The 18,737-nt window shown below is 42.5% G+C and overlaps 1 protein-coding gene and 1 long non-coding RNA gene across 6 annotated transcripts in view; one reads left to right on the top strand and one right to left on the bottom strand.

Moving 5' to 3' along the window:
- The first annotated feature begins 234 nt into the window (after window positions 1-234).
- ZNF330 (zinc finger protein 330) lies at window positions 235-18,366 on the top strand. Of its 5 annotated transcripts, none has more exons than XM_065061997.1 (10): window positions 235-423; window positions 7,981-8,110; window positions 8,383-8,402; window positions 8,513-8,583; window positions 10,520-10,599; window positions 12,110-12,236; window positions 12,965-13,069; window positions 15,465-15,511; window positions 16,605-16,722; window positions 17,426-18,366. In XM_065061997.1, exons 2-10 carry the CDS (start codon window positions 7,991-7,993, stop codon window positions 17,701-17,703), a joined length of 966 nt encoding a protein of 321 aa, XP_064918069.1. In that variant the 5' UTR covers window positions 235-423; window positions 7,981-7,990; the 3' UTR covers window positions 17,704-18,366. The 5 variants fall into 5 exon arrangements, with proteins under 5 accessions (XP_064918069.1, XP_064918070.1, XP_064918072.1 ...); XM_065061998.1 differs by having other exon boundaries at window positions 235-459; XM_065062000.1 differs by lacking the exon at window positions 235-423 and adding an exon at window positions 923-946.
- The window catches only part of LOC110356960 (uncharacterized), an 89,420-nt gene continuing 75,980 nt past the window's right edge, over window positions 5,298-18,737 (bottom strand). Inside the window, exon 12 of the long non-coding RNA XR_010472381.1 lies at window positions 5,298-7,078. This is a non-coding gene — a long non-coding RNA (uncharacterized LOC110356960). The remainder of the gene's footprint in view (window positions 7,079-18,737) is intronic.

Below are 18,737 nucleotides of genomic sequence, written 5' to 3'. Positions count from 1 at the left end.
AGGTCTGTGAGGAGAAAGCGCAGACTTGCTATCCGGGCATCTGCTTCCCTCCCTAGCTCCCGCCGAAGGGAGCCTCAGCCCCCCCCCCCCGGCTCCCTGAGTCCCTGTTTCTACATATTTCCACGGCTTGCCCCTTCAGCCCCCGCTACCCGCTGCCGTCGAAGGCCCCGGCGCCCGAGGGGGCGCAGCGGCCGCGCTCGGAACCTTCCCGCCGCACCGCGCGGGGCCGGCCGGGCAGCGCACCGCTCCGCACCGCTTCCGGCTTCCGCACGGCCGCGGCACCCGAGCGGGCCCAGGGCAGCCGGGCCGGGGGCGCTGAGGGGGCGGTCCCGGCAACCCGCGGCTCCCCCGTTCGAGGAAGCGAGGGCGGTCGCTGGCTTCCGCGGAGATAAATGCCGAGAAAGACGGAGCACGGGGATCCAGGTTGGAAGCGTGTTGCGACACGGTGTGGGGGCCTAGGTAAAATACTAAAACAAACAGGAAAAAAAAAAAAAGAAAAAATACCGTAAAGCTGAAAAATCGCGGTCTGGGTGTTTTCGGAAGTGCGAGCCCGCGCGCGGCTCGTCACGTACCATCGGGTCACGAGAACGCCGCGGCCTCGCGCCCGCTGCCGTTGGGGCGGCCGTTAGCGTTACCGTTGGGGCCGAGGTGCGTCCCCTCAGGAGGGGATCGCTCGGGGACCCCGGCCGGCGCGGCAGAGAACCCAGCTACCCTCCGCGCTGCGGAAAGGTGCTGTGAGTCATTAACTGCCACGGCGCCTCCAAAATTACTTTGTTACCAGATGGGATCGCAGACTGGAATGTCATTACTGTGAAATACTGCTAATACGGACTTTTTTTTTTTTAAATAATATTCTAAACAGGTGTTGCTGAGTCCTGAACAGAGTCAGACATGACCCAGGGAATTGACCATGATTCCTCTTTTATGAATATACCTAAGCTAGAAGGTATTTGATGGTCAAGTACAAGAAGTCTTGCATGGCATGACAAGAATAACCCAATGGTTGCCCTGCTCCCTCTCCGAATGAATAGCTTCTTACAGCTGTTCCTTATATTCCTGGCAGCAGGGTGGTTAGCGTATCACATAAGACAAAATAATATGATGCGAGGGAAAGTCGTGCTCAGCACGCTGGTGCAATCTGCTTTCCTATCTGCTGCAAACTTACTGTGTGTCTTTGGGAACTCTTCAAGGATGACCTTCAAGAGGGGAAAAATGGCATAGGCATTGTACTACCTCAATAGAATTTATGTACCAGACCTTGCGTATGTATTTTACATAGCTCAACCAACAGGTAAAATACGTAAGCAGTCTCTGGAGCTGTGGTAGGAGCTTTGCTCTCTTTGCCTGTGTTTACCTTAAATAAAAAAATAGAATTGGAGAAACAGTAGGTGAAACTTTTACAGAGTGATACACTCAGTGAGCCGGCATGCACTCAACACACTTTAGGGGTTTTTCGTTGAACTACTGCTCAGTTCATACATGGCCTTCTGATGTCTGAACACAGGCTTTCTGTGCCACAGCATCAACCCTTCAGCTGGAGTCAACCTTACTCCTGCTGCTACTGTGACCCAGTCACAGCAGATCATTTTGTTCCTGAGTAGAACACTTGAGTCACATGGAAAGAAAACCCTCTCATGCAGAAATGTTTCCAGTTCGGGAGCTTGGGTGGTCTGTAGGGCAGCAGGTTCATTCCTTCCAAGGCTAAGGAGGGCACGGACATACTGCTTCTTGGACAGTTTCTCTTACCACAGCATCATAGGTGAAGAGGAGGGTGCCAGCAGGCCAGTAAGTCTCTGCCTTCAGCAAAAAAAACTGTTAAAGCAGAAGGTTCACACAATCTTTCTGGCAAGTAGTTCTTACGTGAGTAGCTCACTGTGGGCATTTCCTCAATAGTTGGACTTGTTTTAAGTCCCCCAGAGGCACTTTTTTCTCCCATGCACCCTTCAGGGGAACCAGACTGCAGATTCCACCGTGTCTTTTCTGTCTGAGCATTTGGTAATGGTATTGTGGTGCGTAAAATAAATTTTTGGGTCATCCGTCAGCCTTGGATTACAGAAGCAGTGCCAAAAGTGGAGGTAGAACATACTGCAGATGCATTTCAAATATTGATTAGTACCTTTAAAAGGTGTAATACCCTGATATGAAAGGAACTGCAGATAAACAAAGTTTTTACTTTGATGTTTTCTGGCATAACACTATTAAGCTCTATAGAGAAAATTAAAAGACGGTCAGTTCCCTAAAACTTTAGAACTCAATGACAACAGACACCTTCACAGTATCACAGTATCACAGTATGTTTGGGATTGGAAGGGACCTCAAAAGATCATCTAGTCCAATCCCCCTGCTGGAGCAGGAACGCCTAGGTGAGGTCGCACAGGAACATGTCCAGGCGGGTTTTGAATGTCTCCAGGGAAGGAGACTCCACAACCTCCCTGGGCAGCCTGTTCCAGTGCTCTGTCACCCTTACTGAGAAGAAGTTTTTTCTCAAATTTAAGCGGAACCTCTTGTGTTCCAGTTTGATCCCATTACCCCTTGTCCTATCATTGTTTGCCACTGAGAAGAGCCTGGCTCCATCCTCATGGCACTCACCCTTTATATATTTATAAACATTAATGAGGTCCCCCCTTAGTCTCCTCTTCTCCAAACTAAAGAGACCCAGCTCCCTCAGCCTTTCTTCATAAGGGAGGTGCTCCACTCCCTTAATCATCTTCGTTGCCCTACGCTGGACCCTCTCCAGCAGTTCCCTGTCCTTCTTGAACTGAGGGGCCCAGAACTGGACACAATATTCCAGATGTGGTCTCACCAGGGCAGAGTAGAGGGGAAGGAGGACCTCTCTCAATCTACTAACCACCCCCCTTCTAATACACCCCAGGATGCCATTGGCCTTCCTGGCCACAAGGGCACAGTGCTGGCTCATGGTCATCCTGTTGTCCACCAGGACCCCCAGGTCCCTTTCCCCTACACTGCTCTCTAATATGTAATTTCCCAACCTATACTGGAACCTGGGGTTGTTCCTGCCCAGATGCAGGACTCTACACTTTCCCTTGTTAAATTTCATCAGGTTATTCCCCACCCAACTCTCCAGCCTGTCCAGGTCCCGCTGGATGGCAGCACAGCCTTCTGGTGTGTCAGCCACTCCTCCCAGCTTAGTGTCATCAGCAAACTTGCTGATAGTACACTCTATTCCCTCGTCTAAATCGTTAATGAATATATTGAATAATATTGGCCTCAGTACTGACCCCTGAGGCACTCCACTAGATACTGGCCTCCAACTAGACTCTGCACCATTGACTACCACTCTCTGGCTTCTCTCCTTAAGCCAGTTTGCAACCCACCTCACTACTCTATTGTCTACACCACACCTCCTCAACTTAGCTGTGAGGATGCTGTGGGAGACTGTGTCAAAGGCTTTACTGAAGTCAAGGTAGACCACATCCACCGCTCTGCCATCATCCATCCACCTTGTTACATTCTCATAAAAGGCTATGAGGTTGGTCAAGCACGACTTACCCTTGGTAAAGCCATGCTGACTGCCCCTAATAACCCTCTTATCCTTGATATGCCTTGAGATGGCACCAAGGATAAGCTGTTCCATTACTTTCCCAGGGACAGAGGTGAGGCTGACCGGTCTATAATTACCCGGGTCCTCCTTCTTGCCCTTTTTGAAGACTGGAGTGACATTTGCTTTCCTCCAGTCCTCAGGCACCTCTCCCGTTTCCCAAGACTTGGCAAAGATGATGGAGAGCGGTCCAGCAATGACTTCAGCCAGCTCCCTCAGCACCCGTGGGTGCATCCCATCTGGACCCATGGATTTATGGATGTCCAGAGTATTTAATTGCTCCCTAACCCAGTCCTCATCGACTAAAGCAAACTCCTCCATTGACCTGGCTTCAGCCGGGGTCTCAGGGGTACAGGGCTCCCCAGGACAGCCTCCAGCAGAGTAGACAGAGACAAAGAAGGCATTCAGTAATTCTGCCTTCTCTGTATCTTCTGCCACCAGGGCACCCACCCCGTTCATCAGTGGGCCTACATTGCCTCTGGTATTAGTTTTATCTGCTATGTATTTGAAAAAGTTCTTTTTGCTGTCCTTGACCCCTCTCGCCAGCTGTAATTCTAAGGAGGCCTTGGCTATCCTAGCTGCCTTCCTACATCCTCTAACAGCAGCCTTATATTCTTCCCAAGTGGCCAGCCCCTGCTTCCACGACCTGTAAACTCTCCTTTTCTGCTTGAGCATACCCAACAGATCCCTATTCAACCACACAGGCCTCCTGGCTCCCTTCCTTGACTTTCTTCGTGTGGGGATGCTCTGATCCTGAGCGTGGAAGAAGCAATCTCTGAATGCAATCCAGCTATCTTGGGCCCCTTTTCCTTCAAGCAGTCTTGCCCATGGGATTTCCCCCAGCAATTGCTTGAAAAGGCCAAAGTTAGCCCTGCTAAAGTCCAGGGTTGCAGTTCTACTTGCTATTCTGTTCCTGCCACCCAAGATGCTGAACTCCACCATCTCGTGGTCACTGCAACCCAGGCAGCCCTCAACCTTTACTGCTTCGACCACACCCTCCTTGTTAGTGAGGATGAGATCCAGCAGTGCACCTCTCCTAGTCGGCTCCTCCACCATCTGCATGAGGAAGTTATCATCAATGCACTGGAGGAACCTCCTGGACTGTGGCTGGCTGGCTGAATGGTCCTTCCAGCAAACATCAGGGAAGTTAAAATCACCCACAACAACCAGGGCCTGTGACTGTGAGGCCACTCTCAACTGCCCATAGAAGGCCTCATCAACTTCCTCAGCCTGATCTGGTGGCCTGTAACAGACGCCCACAACAGTATCACCCTTGCCAGCCTGTCCCTTGATCCTGACCCATACACTCTCAACTCGCTCGTCATCCACTCCTGGGCAGAATTTAGTACATTGTAGTTGCTCTCTCACATAGAGAGCAACTCCACCACCACGCCTGGCTGGCCTGTCTTTCCTGAAAAGGGCATAGCCATCCATGACCACATTCCAGTCATGTGAACTGTCCCACCATGTTTCTGTAATTGCCACCAGATCATAATCTCCCGACCGAACACAGGATTCTAACTCCTCCTGCTTATTCCCCATGCTGCGCGCATTGGTGTACAGGCATTTCAGGGAGCGAGCAGAGCACACCAATTTCTCCCTAGGGGCATAGGAGGCCACCCGGTCCTCATCAGTTTTAGAATGCTGCCCCACTGGGACAAGCCCAGCTACAACCTCATCCCCCTTCGAGCCTAGTTTAAAGTTCTCCAAATGAGCCCAGCTAATTCCTGCCCCAGCATCCTTTTGCCCCTGCGAGATAAACCTTTCCCACTTGACACTGTCCGGACTGGTGACTTATAAAACCAACCATTATCAAAAAATCCAAAGCCCTGTCTGTAGCACCAGTCTTGGAGCCAACCATTAAGAGACTGAATTTTCCTATTCCATCCCACATCGTCCCTTGAAGATGGAAGGAGTGAAGAGAAGATCACTTGAGCCCCTGAGTCTTTCACCATCCTTCCCAAGACCTTGAAGTCGTTCTTCATTCCCCTCAGACTACGGGAAGCAGCTTCCTCCCCAGCCTTCCTTAAGTGGAAGCTTAGAGAGGAAGAGTGATAGACTGTTGATCTATAGGGTGTTATTGTTTATTGGATGGTGATTGAAAGCCTGGATTGACTTGATAGCTTTGTTAAAAGAACCTGACATTGCAGTTTTGTTGTTTAGTGCAACTTTCTAAAAACTGCCTTCTTGAAGATTTCTCATAGTGTGTCCTCTGTAGTCATTTAAAGAGTGTTTTTCATCAAAATGGCTTGTCCTTTTGGTGCTTTCAATTATGAGGTAATGTGAAATAGTGAAGGTATAAATACTGACCATTCAATTCGGTTGTTAAATCAGCATTCAAGCAGTTTGAAAATTAGTGTGAAACCTCATATTGGACTCCCAGTGTCAGAAATGTCACGCTCTAGAATAATGACAGTTGCTGTCAGGCAGCTCAGCAATATGATTTTGGGTACAAAATGTGACACTAATACAATTTAATCATGGTGCAAAATGCTACAGGATGAGCAAACCAATTTATGTGTGCTTTCAAAACCAAATTTTAGTATTTGTTCAGGACAATATATTTTGTGGTTCAGGGAAGTTAGGGTTGTTTGATTTATTTTATAACACCTTTTGAACAAAGATACTAATTTTTCTTCCATGTTTAAGCTGCTACAATTCACTGCCAGCTGATACTGCAGCTCTCCTTACCAATCACAGCATGTATGCGTCTGTATGGAGTTAGGGATGAAGCTGGGGAGAGCAGGTACCTCCCATTTCCTCACACCAGTGGCCCTTGGTAGCAACCCAGATATCTACTGGAATTAGCAAAATGTGGCCTGGGCAGAACTGTCCCATCACGTGGACCAATTTCTGCCAAACCCCAGGTCTGCAGTGATTTTCTTCAAATCCTGTAAGTGGAGATGGAGATTTTAAGATGACACTTGAGTCTTAGTTATCAATTGTTTGTAAGTATATTTATGCAGTTTTGGAAATCAGAGGCAGAGCACAGAGCGCTGTTGAGGGTACTTGTAGCTGAAAGAACTCTAGATTAGTTGTACAGTGCAGTGTATGTTAGAGCAACTTGCTAGAGAGGCCAGGCTTTCAAAACAGAAGCATTGTAGTGAAGTACCAAAATAAGAGCTAAACACTTCAAAAATTCAGCCATCTTCTCACGTGCAGGGAAGTATGGTTTGATAGCTGCGGCAAAAAGAATTGTGTCCACCTGGGCCATAGATTTGTGATTTTTTTTTTGTAATTGGAAAGGTCTTTGCCTCTTCCTCAGCTGCTTTCTTATTCCCATGCTTGCTAAGCAAATACCCGTGGTGCTCCTTTCACCTTCTTCCCCCGTCAGGTCATGCTAATTTGGGTCTTGGAGGTCCTTGTTGATTTGTTGTTTTTTTTTTTTTTTTTTTTTTTAGTTTAGTTTTGTTTTTAACCTGTATCTGGTTTAGAATATGACACCAACAGCAGTTACATCAGCAGAAGTGGGGGCTATGATAAAAATGGAGCATAAGGAAGGGTATCTGTCTTGATTGCCTGTATTGATAAAAGAAATTCTAACATCAGACCTCACCTTTAATCTCCCAGTCATCCATTTCATGAAGTCAGGATAATACTTGCCTAATTAATAATAAACACAGAGTAAATTAAGCATATGTGAGTACTGCACAGTTCATTGTGGAGATGACAAGAGAGCAGTGGTCTGATTGATTACCAGGTGGTCTTACCACTGCGTTGCTTTAGTTCCCTCCTAGAATGTTAAAATAGACACACTGTTGAACCAGATGCAATTAAATGAGCGTAAACCCTTCTTGGAAAACAGCAGTGTCTTCAAAGCAATGCATGCTCATCTCTTCATTATTGCTAATGTGCTAGAATGATAAATAAGCAGTACAAACATCCCTTTGTCATAGCTCTTAAATCTATAATAATAATGAAATTTTGTTTTCTAAGCCTTCATGAAGTGTGAAATTTACATTTTTGCAGTACACCACGATTCACTTACCTGAAGAGTACTTTTTTACCTGATTGAAGTAGTTTGTAAGCATGAGAGAGGAGTGAAAATGAGCTGAATATTTTCCTTATTAAATAGACAAGGCAAACTAAAACCAAAGAGGCCCACCACAAACAAATCTCAAACATACCAGTTTTTTTTTAAGGTAAAACACTTCAAAGATAGTTCAGTTTAAGACAGCAAAGTCCTTTCCAGATCACAAGATTCTTTATGGTTCATCACATGACTCTTTCTACGGGACTGAACATCCCCTTGTTCTATGTTTGAAAATAAACTTTCAGAAAAGGAAATGAATGGAGGTGAAACACAGTTAACATGGGAACTCCAGGATTTGGTTTTAGTGCTGAATGTGTCATGTGTATCCATGTATTTACATACATGAGTTTGTGTGCATTCCTTACATACCTGTTTTTTTCCCTCACAGATAGCGAAAAATGCCTAAAAAGAAGACTGGTGCTCGTAAGAAAGCTGAGAACCGTCGTGAACGTGAAAAGCAGATACGGGCTTCAAGAGCCAACATAGATTTAGCCAAACATCCTTGTAATGCTTCTATGGTAAAATAACCAAAAGTACTTTATATTACAATGCTTGATTTTAAGTTTTGTAAAAGCACTGATAATACATTGACTGTATTGAATGCCACAAGGATGCCATTCATTCTACCATCCTTCCTTTAAATTTAGGGTTACTTTTTCATCAGTAACATAATACTTGAATAAAACATTTGGTTCCTAATCAGAACTTAATTCAGAGTCCCTGTAGGGTGTATAAATTTTATGTATTTTACCTAGAATAAAAATAATTACCAGTAATTTTTTTTTTTTAGGAATGTGACAAATGCCAAAGGTATGTATTTTTCCCTTTCTAAAACCAGTCCTTTAATATTAATTGGTTTTAAATATTTTACAGGGTTTTTTTAATCCTTGCTTTCTTTTCCCCCCCCACTATGTGCCTAGACGACAGAAGAATAGAGCTTTTTGCTACTTCTGTAACTCTGTTCAAAAACTACCCATTTGTGCACAATGTGGTAAGTAGAAATAATGAAGGGAAACATGCTATCCTCAGCCCCATTTGTAGTGTTAAACTCTCAGCAGTTAGAGTATCTTTGTCTTAAAAGTACCTTTGCAATTTTTGGAGAAAGCACCTTTGTTATTTTTGGAGTGGGTTCTTTTAAATCTGCTGTGAATATACTCCTTGAGAAGATATCCTGCTCGATTACACAGTAATGCATATGCCTCCGACCTCCAGAAGTTTCCAAGTCTGGGTCATGGGCTTTTGTCTTCAGCATTTGATCTTTAAAAGAATTTCTTGTGCTACCTTTTAGGATTGAGAACATCTGATTGACCATTTCCCTAGATTGACCCTGTGGGGTATTGTTTCATAACAGCAGCAAAGTTAGAAAGGCTCTGACTGCCAGCAAGGCAGCAATAAATAGTGCTTTTTGGGGATGATCTAATTTCTGATCATTTTAGTATCAATCAAAACAACTGCTTGCTTGCAGAGGATGTTGATAATAATTTCATACTTTCAGGTGAATTTTGTTGTTTTACTATTTCAACACATCCTTGCAGAGTTTGACTCTCAGAGCTGCTGACATCTGCAGCTTCCAGTACCTTTGTTGGGACCTTCGAATACCAAGCATTTCCACAAGCAAGGCTGTTAGTGTGCAATGGCAGCATGTCATCCTTCATACGTCTTCTTCCTGTCATCATGCAGTGAAGCACTAAAAACATGTCGTCAATCTTATGGTATATTATACATCTGAAGCTGACTCCTGTGTATTGAATTTACCTTAATCTGCACCATGTTTCTGGAGGAAAAGCATTCCTAATAACAACCATAAAAATATATTGAGTCCCAGGGTTTTCCAAGACAAAGACTGTAAGAGCTGTTTGGTGCTTAATTCTGCATTGGTGACAGCCCCTGTAAATCAACAGCATCTTTCCTGGAGAAGTCCCTGAGGAATAGAAGCAAGGCAGCTGTATTGCGGTGCACCAGACCCAGTAATAACCCCAGCACCCCACTTTGCACAGCTCAGCCCACCACTGGTTCTTCCTCATCCTCCAGTAGCCATTTAGTATCTGAGGTGTGATTTAATACAAAGCTCTGCTGATGCTGCATACTGGGATTTTATTACATTTTCAGAATAGAATTTGTTTTTGTCAGTTCTTGGATGGGTTTGCAGGGAACACCCTTCTGTTGGTTTCTCTAAGCAGGCAATAACAGAGATGCCAAAGGGTTCTGTGGCAGGGCAGCCTAAATCAGTGCTAAAACCCCCTTGCAGTAACCTGGGCTAGCTACAAGAGTTTTGTTGCTTGTGAAACTGCACACAGAGTGTGGATGTTTCTGGTAGAGCTCTTTACAGAGGCAAGGAGTAGGGGAAAGTTGTCACCCTAACTGTAGACTGGGGCTTTTTCTCCCACCCATCCCCTGCATTTGAAGGGAGTTTTTTTGTCTAGGAAGTAATTTCTTATATGGTTTTAAAAAAGAAAGCAAAACAACGGCCACCACCAAAAAGCCACGTATCTGCAAGTGATTAAATCATCAGGTGCCTGTGTTGATTTCCAGAGGACCTCAGCCTTGCTCAGAGCACGTGCTGCTTTTATGGTGGGACAGAAGTAGCAGCAGTTTTAAATGCAACTTCTGAATATGTCATTGCTTGACTTTGTTTTGTTCTTTGGTTTATTTTGACATTTGAAATTTTTGCCAGTGCATCAAAACATATAGCAAGACACCGTATTGCCTCATTATTTCCGCACTGGGGCAAGAGATTTTGGCTGAAAACAGACAGTTTGATCTAAGGGAGATGTGTGGGTAGGTTTCAGGTTGCAGATATTTGTTTGCATTTTTACCTAGATTTACAATTAAGTACAGGGGCCTTGTTAAAGTACTGCTCAATATGAACATTACTTCTAATTTAAAAAAAAAATAATCTTCTGTTGCTTGCCTTTTTTTATAAACAGGAAAAACCAAATGCATGATGAAGTCTTCAGACTGTGTCATAAAACATGCTGGTGTGTACAGTACTGGACTAGCAATGGTGGTATGTATAGAAAAATCACAACCCTTTTTGATTGAGGTTATTCTATGCAACTGTATCTGAAAAAAAGATAAAACAGTTTGATAGAATGATAGCATGTACCATACCAAGCTCTTTTTCTCATCTTACGATCATAAACTGATTTTTCCCGTATAATGGAAACACAAATTCTGCATTTTCAGATTCAGCTCCTGCATACTCTGACACATGTCCTGGATGCTAGCAGACGTGTGTTGGTGACAGGCCCCAGGCTCGTGCACTAACAGCACTGGAGCTTACATGCCCCACAGCCAATTCCCAGTTGCCATTGAAATCCAGGATCATTCTATAGAAACCAGTGGACTTCTGGTGCTGCCTTCTCAGTATTGCAGAGACCATCATACTCAGAGAGAAGAATCTGTACCATGGTATTCAGGGGGAATTTTACTTAAAACCCAACACACCACACCAACAGAAAAAAACTAACAAAAAACAACAACAAAACAAAACAAACAAAACCCACCAAAAAAAAAAAAAAAAACACACAAAAAACACCACAACAAACAAAACCCAAACAAAACCCAAAACAACAACAGCAAAAAACCTCCGACAAAACAAAACCAAACACCACCACATTTGGGCTTTTAGCAGAGATAATTGTAGGTTCTGACCTTTCAATTTTTGTTCTTAGAAGGACACGTTGCTCAGTTCTGGGAAGCAAGGTATGAGATGTTGTAGCCTCTGGATTAAATGCTCTATGGACTAAACTTCTGTCCTGTTTCTGCCTCCAGCTGGCCGTCAGCTTTTCTCAGTAACACATCTTCCTTTTCCAGTCTGAATTAAGTTCCCAAAACTCATTCCAGGTGTTAACTGACACAGTATTTTCATCAACTATTAGTTTGGATTCACCATTGATTTCTTAGTATGAAACACAGTAGTTTGGTACCTAGAAGCTAAGGAGGCTTCTTAAATGCTACAATTAAGGGATAGTTGATGTGTAGATCTTGTAGTTTAGTCAAAATGAAAATTAAACAGCCTGACTAATTTTTAATGAGTTATTTGATCTTGGCTGTCAGCAGAGCTTGTGTTCTAATATAGCATGGTATAAAATCCAAATGAGTGATTTCAACTGTAAGAATCTAGTGGCATTTTTCAGTTCTTTTTTTGAAATGGCATTTTTGCCAGATTATTATAACTTATGAATCTCGGGTTTCAGCTGGAGGACACAGTTTTCATGTATAAGATTTAAGATGTAAAAAAACCCAAACCAAAACAAAAAAGAAAAAAACAAAAAACACACAAAGGAGAAAACCAAGTTATTTTGCATTATAGTTAATCCTGCTGAAATTAATATCAAGCAAACAAGATGAACTGTGTAGTGGCTTGATAGGAATACTGATGCAGTTCATACTCTTGCTCAACTGGAATGAATCCACTGAGGGAACAGATACTTGAATACATTCAGGGTTATAGAGTAAGAGTCTTTCTCTAGGTATTGCAGAAGTCTCAAGATAATATCCTTCTGTAATTGCAGGGTGCAATCTGTGATTTCTGTGAAGCTTGGGTGTGTCACGGGAGGAAGTGTCTCAGTACACATGCATGTATCTGCCCTCTTGCAGATGCAGAATGTATTGAGTGTGAAAGAACTGTCTGGGACCACGGTAGGTTGCTCACACTTAAGAAAATCTAAGCAATGCACTGACATTGCTGAAGTTATTGTACCTGTATTCTTAACATAGCATTTTAAATCTTCACTGATCACTCCTTGCGGTATGTTTGTTCAAAGCAAGGCATTCTCTCCATTTTAAAAATAGACCTTGTGCAGTGGGGAATATAAGTGACCTACCCAAGAAGCTACAGTGCACAACTCAGGGATGTTTATGTAAAGCATTAGCTGCCCTAGCAGCTGACTGCTTCACATAATTAAGCATCACATCAGATTGATAACACACAATTTTCTGACATTCCCACTCCTTTCACCTGCACTAGTACTGGTATTTGGATTCCCAATTCCTTGGCAAACAATGGTGATGTCCATCTGTGGAATCCTTTAAAGTGTGTATCTCTGTGTGCATCAGAGGCAAAGGGGTAGGAGGGGAGGAGACTGGAAGAAACAGAATTTGATCTAAGTAAAAAACTGCCATAGTCAAATTAAAATGAAAAGGCCTAGAAGTAATATTGCTTTATATTTATGCTGTCCTGTATTATAACATACATGGTATTTTTCAGTACAATAATGGATGGCAGTGTCTAATTTAGGACTTTGTTGAAGCATTTGTGACAGAAGGCAGAACTGGTCCTCAGTCAAAACTACTGCCTAAATTGTTTGCAGAGCAGAACTTGATGTGTATGCCTGTTGCTGATTATTTTGCCTTGATAAATCTTTCAGGAGGCAGAATATTCGCCTGCTCTTTTTGCCACAATTTCCTCTGTGAAGATGATCAGTTTGAACATCAAGCCAGCTGCCAAGTTTTGGAAGCAGAGACATTTAAATGTAAGTTATTCATAGTCCATTTCACCAGAGCTAAGCAGAATCTCCAGTTGGTTCCTCTGTGCTCCAGAATACTTTCCATTGCCTGTTCCAAATAGCTCGCTTTTGCCACCACTGGAGGAAAGGCCTCTGTTTCCTTTGTGCTTGGTCTCAATATCCAATTACTTAGACCAGACCCTTTGTCTCTGACCTTCCTCCATGCCAGATTTTATGTGGCAGTTGTTTCCTTGCCTGGCTCTTACAGGCCTCCCATGGGAAGTTGCCTTTGCAGGAGCCAGCAGTCTCTGAATTGACAGCCTTGGCAGTGGCCAGGACTGCACAAAAACTGCTGGAACAGCTGCTGCTGCTTTTTTTACTCAAAGTTTTGCAGGCAAGGAGCTCTCTTCCACTCTTCTGGCTATATGATGAGTGATTTCTAGAGACTTGTTTCTCATGGAAAACTGCTGCTCTAAATATTACCACCTGTGTCTAGTCTGGCTAAACTTACCCAGATTGCTGTGGATGGCCTGTATGTTGGTGAAGGGTTTGCATCTGTTGATTTTGCAAAAGCAGCAAGTCCTAAGAAAGGCCATGACTCAGGAAGCAGTCATCGTTTGATGTAGTAAGACAGCGAGCATGGAAGGATGTAAAAAAATAACGTTCATCCAGTGCGTAAACTCAGTGTTAGTTTCTTCACTGACCAGTGGACGTGTCAGTAGGTGTATCAAATGTTGATATGTATCCACCTTCACTGAGTAAAGAACAGGTAGCTGAAGACTTCATGTCCTCTCAAACCTTGATTAAGTGTGTGGACAAACTGAAACTGGTAGTTGTAAGAGAACATGATGGCCATGCCTGATTTTTTACCCACCATTAACTATTTGGTTTAGCCCATGAGACAAGCATTTGTCCCTTCCAAAACTCAAATGCATGTACTTTGGTTATTATAATATTTTCAATCCTTGTTATAGAAATTCAAGGTGCTCTTTATCACGTATGACTGTTTTCTTCAGAACCGACTAATATTGTCCTAATTGATTTCTCCCAATTCAGAATATTAGTTGATTTCAACATTATAGTCTGTCTTTAGAAATCTCTTATCTGTTTTTCATCTTCCATCCTTTTTTTCCCAGGCAGCTATTTTTTGAGTCCTGATTAGCTTCCCTTGATATATTCTGCCAGAATATCTTCCTGCATATCAAGATTGAAGCAACAACCGCTGTTCCACAAGAATGTTTTTTTTTCAGTGATTGTTGGAAGCTTTTCAATCACAGATGTGGTGCCACACCCTGAATAGAGAAGTTGCTTTTTGAGGGATTTCACTGTGTTCAGCATTTTATGGCACAGTGCAGTTTTGGTGGAGAAGCAGGACTTTTGTCAGTGTATGCTAACAAGATTATAAAACCTGAACTTTTACAGAATACACAAACCTTAAATGTGGTTCTGCAATTGCAGTCTAAATCCCACTCTATCTGTGAAAAAGGTTCTGTTACTTTCCATCACTATCTGAGAGTTTTCTTAAAATGCAGATACTCCAGAAGTGTTTGAATGTATGTGCTTTAGCATTTCCAATTCCATCTTTGAACACATAAGAGAGTGCTAATTCCCATGGCTGTCCTGTTCCTGTAGAGACCTCATGATACTTATTACTTCAGATTCAAAACCGTTTTATTGTCACAGAGGTAAAGCAAGGTCGGAGTGAATACTTGCACACAGACTGATAAAATATATATTATTGCTTCTTGAGGAGCAACATTCACCCAGCTTCACATAGCTGCCAGTTCCTGTGTGGTTGCCTTTACTGTACTCCCTCTAGTGGAGTGAAAAAAAAAGTTGGAAGCTCTTTACAGCTATGTGCCAGTTATAATTCTTTAACTGCTAGATAGATTTTCATATGAAGTTCTGTGCAATGAAGTACATTTTCCAGAGGCCATGACAGAAAATACAAAACAAAACAGCTGTTCTAGGTTTGGAAGTCTGCAAGCTTCAAATATTCCCAAATCCCATTTAGAGGAGATAATGGTATTAAACAGTGCCATGGCAGCCTTTAAAGTGACTGTAAAATACTAGCACTCCTTCTTTTGACATTGTGGGAAAAGAAGTAAGGTGATCACTTAATTCTAAATAGGTTCTGAATCTTCTGTTTTTAAAACTCTGGAAACTTAAGAAATAAACACTTTTCCCTCTTCAACTTCCACTTTTTGTATCAAACCACATTATTGCAATGAGGCTTAGACTTGAAAAAATGTAGTAAAACGATTCTGTATGGTAAAATGACTGATTTGTGTTTCCAAAGTGCAGTTGTGTCAGGGAATTAAAATTAATGCCTCAATTACGTTATTTCATACTTTTACAAGGTGTTAAAAACAGATCTGTGGTTTCCAAGTACTGCATTTTACATATTGATTTTCTCCAACAGGTGTTTCCTGTAACAGGCTTGGGCAGCATTCCTGCTTGCGTTGTAAGGTAAAGACAGTTGCAAGTAGCTGTGATTTGAGACTTGTTCTCCTTAGCTTCAAAGGCTGGTATCAAGCCTTGTCATGTCTTCCTCTGCATTATTTAAAAAAAAAAAAATCAGACTTTTGGTATTAGTTCCTGAAGTCTGGGTGCAGACTTACAGAGGATGAAATGGCTTTTGTCTGTGTATGCCTATAACCATGAGCCCAGTGTTGTGCATCCTTACGCCAGGTGAGGTGGTCTTTACTTTGTCCAGCCTTCTGTGTTTAAATTGGGGCTGTACCAAAACAAACAAATCAGCCCTTGGTCTTGAACAAAATTCAAGGTTTTGGGATACGTTTTGATCCAGCATAGAACTAAGACAATGAATTTTTTTTTTTTAAAGAGTCAAGTCATGGTCTGACCAGAAAACACTGCAGCCTTGATCTGAAAGAAACCATCTCCACAGCTAATCCAGTTTTACACATGCACAAGCTAATTTGTTGACATCAGGCTTGGTTTTACACACTGTATAAAAAGTTCCCCCTGCTTCACCATCAGCATTGCCCAGATTTCTCCAGGTGCTGGTTCATTGCTTGCTCTTACTCTTCATACCCTACATCTTTTTCTCTGCAGTCTCCCGTGGCATTGATTTCATATTCCAGATCATTCCTTTTTCCATATACCTTCATCCTGGTGCTCAACATGTGAAAATTCTATCTCAAATTCTTGCCTTCAGGTCACTGCATAGTTATGTTCTGGCATACATCTCTGATTGTGTTTTATTTAAGCTTGTCAATGTAAACCAAAGATTGCCAGGCTCCTTGCAGGCAGGAATGTAATCCAGTCCTTGAGTATGTTACTTTTTCTACTTGTTTATCAGCACTTTTGTGCAGCCTTTTCCACAGAAAGCCATGAAACTAAGTTCAACACAGAAGTGGTTGCTCTGTGCATAGCATACAGACTCCAAGACTCCAGTTCCACTGCAGAGAGAGCTCATTAAATTTTTATCCCAACCAGAAAATCCTACTACTGTTAGACATTTTTTTTCCTTGCTTCTTGCTGAAGTGTATGCTTCTATGATTAAAACATTTAGCCTTTTCATTCTCCTTTCACCCCACAGGCTTGTTTTTGTGACGATCATGTGCGAAGTAAGGTTTTCAAGCAGGAAAAGGGAAAAGAGCCTCCCTGCCCGAAATGTGGCCATGAAACTCAGCAGACAAAGGATCTCAGCATGTCAAGTAAGTCTGCTTGCTTCTCTAGCTAACAAGCTATACAAGTACCATGGGTGACTACTTTTCTGCATAGGAACACTGAGTAAAGTCCAATGGCTTTCGGTTGTTTTGCAGAGCTCTGCTGTGTTTGTTTTGAGAAAAACTTTGTGTTTCTTACTTGTAGAATTGACCAGTTTCTCATTCTTAATTATTAATGGATTCCAAAACAGCGACAGCTTTTGTTTAGTTTGAGATTTCAGTTATACAAAAATTGCAAAAAATCACTGCTCAAGCCTTTATTCCCCCTACAAAAAGCTGTCTAATGAATTTTGAAGTGTGATTAGATGATATGCATACAATCTACCTCAAGCACTCGAATAAATTGCAATATGTATTATGTCTGCAGAGCACATCCAGTTACAGGTTTTCTTGGCTGAAGTACCAAAGGTTTATCTTAAAACCTAAATTTTACTCTGGGTGCCTTTATTTTTCATACAAACTTGGCTGCAGGGGGGAGACTGTGTAGCAGAAAGGTTTAGAGGGAGAGACCGTGTAGGAGAAAGGTTCTGTCAGAGTAAGAATTACATCTGAAAAAGTCAGATTTAGAAAAAGGCTATCTAACGTTGTACACTCTTTGCTGAGTAGTGGAAAAGGATGGAAAAGAATTTTAGATGCTCTGCTCAAATTGCTCTTGAGGGGTGAGAACATAATGATTTTTCTCTGCCTGCAGCACGCTCTTTGAAATTTGGCCGGCAGACTGGAAGTGAAGATGCAGATGGAGCTTCTGGTTATGATGCCTACTGGAAGAGCCTCTCTTCCAGCAAGACTGGAGATGCAGGTGATCGTGAGGATGAATATGAGGAGTATGAAGCAGAAGACGACGATGAAGATGACAACGATGAGGGAGGGAAGGATTCCGATGCAGATACCACAGATGTATTCAGCAATTTGAATTTGGGAAGGACCTATGCTAGTGGGTATGCACATTATGAGGAGCCTGAAGATTAATCTTAGTATGCTGGCAAGCTGAAAACATTTGGGAGGAGCCAAGCAACGCTTCACTCATGTTGTGTATGTGCCAGTAGGGTAGCTCTATCGGGTACTTACATATCTAAGTTAGAGGGTAAAGCGTGCGGGACTTCTGCAGTAACTCCAACTGAGAATTTTTTTGGTATAAACCAATATTGGGTTTCGGACTAGGGGGAAAAATCACAAATATTGCTATTCCCCTAAGCAAACAGAGGTTTTGGCCTCAGGTTACTGAGTGTAGTGGTTCAGTGCCACTTCCCCATCAATGCAGGAATGTGGGAAGGCTGTACAACTCATTTCCATTTGCTCATCAGAAATTATGTTATTTTTTTACAGTAATTGTTAACGGATTTCGTAAAATTAATGTAGTGGTGGGTTGGTGACTGCATTTTTTTCATCCGCACAATAAAAATCAACTTCATTCTCTCAAATATTGATCTCCCTTGAATAGTTGGAAAGCAGGTTGTACACAAAGTGTAAATGGAGGCTAAAATAACTTTATGTAGGTAAGGCAGATCAATGTAGTTCACTATGTACTTGAACATTACCTTTCCAGCATTTTTAGTATTAGATATTAATCAGTGGGATTATACGCAGGCATTACAACTGCATGCCAGATAATAAATTTTATTGCAATAAAAATGTTGGTGTATCCTCTTTGCCATTAAACTCTATGAGACAATTTCTCATTAGATCAAAAGGTGCCTAGCCTTCAGCTCTTTTCCTTGCACTTGATACAAAGAAATAAAAAAATCACTAAGAAACAACCCTTGTATATGAGTTGGAAAGATGAGAAAACACAGAGGGGGTTCAGGATGCTGAGTTCATATACTGTTCTGTGCAAATGTGCTGCTACAAGGTACGTGATCAGTGCATCAGAGCTGAGGTGACACTTGCAGAAGTGTCTGCAGTGATTCTGATTTGAAAGTAAACATAGTAATTGCCAGTCTACAAATCTAAGTGATAAAATTTAGTTTCCTTCTGTAGGGGAATGCTGAGAGGATAGTGACTTC

This window comes from Columba livia, chromosome 4, assembly GCF_036013475.1.
Source record: "Columba livia isolate bColLiv1 breed racing homer chromosome 4, bColLiv1.pat.W.v2, whole genome shotgun sequence".
Classification (NCBI taxonomy): domain Eukaryota; kingdom Metazoa; phylum Chordata; class Aves; order Columbiformes; family Columbidae; genus Columba; species Columba livia.
The sequence above is the reverse complement of the archived record's forward strand: the minus strand, read 5'-3'. Positions and strand labels throughout refer to the sequence as shown.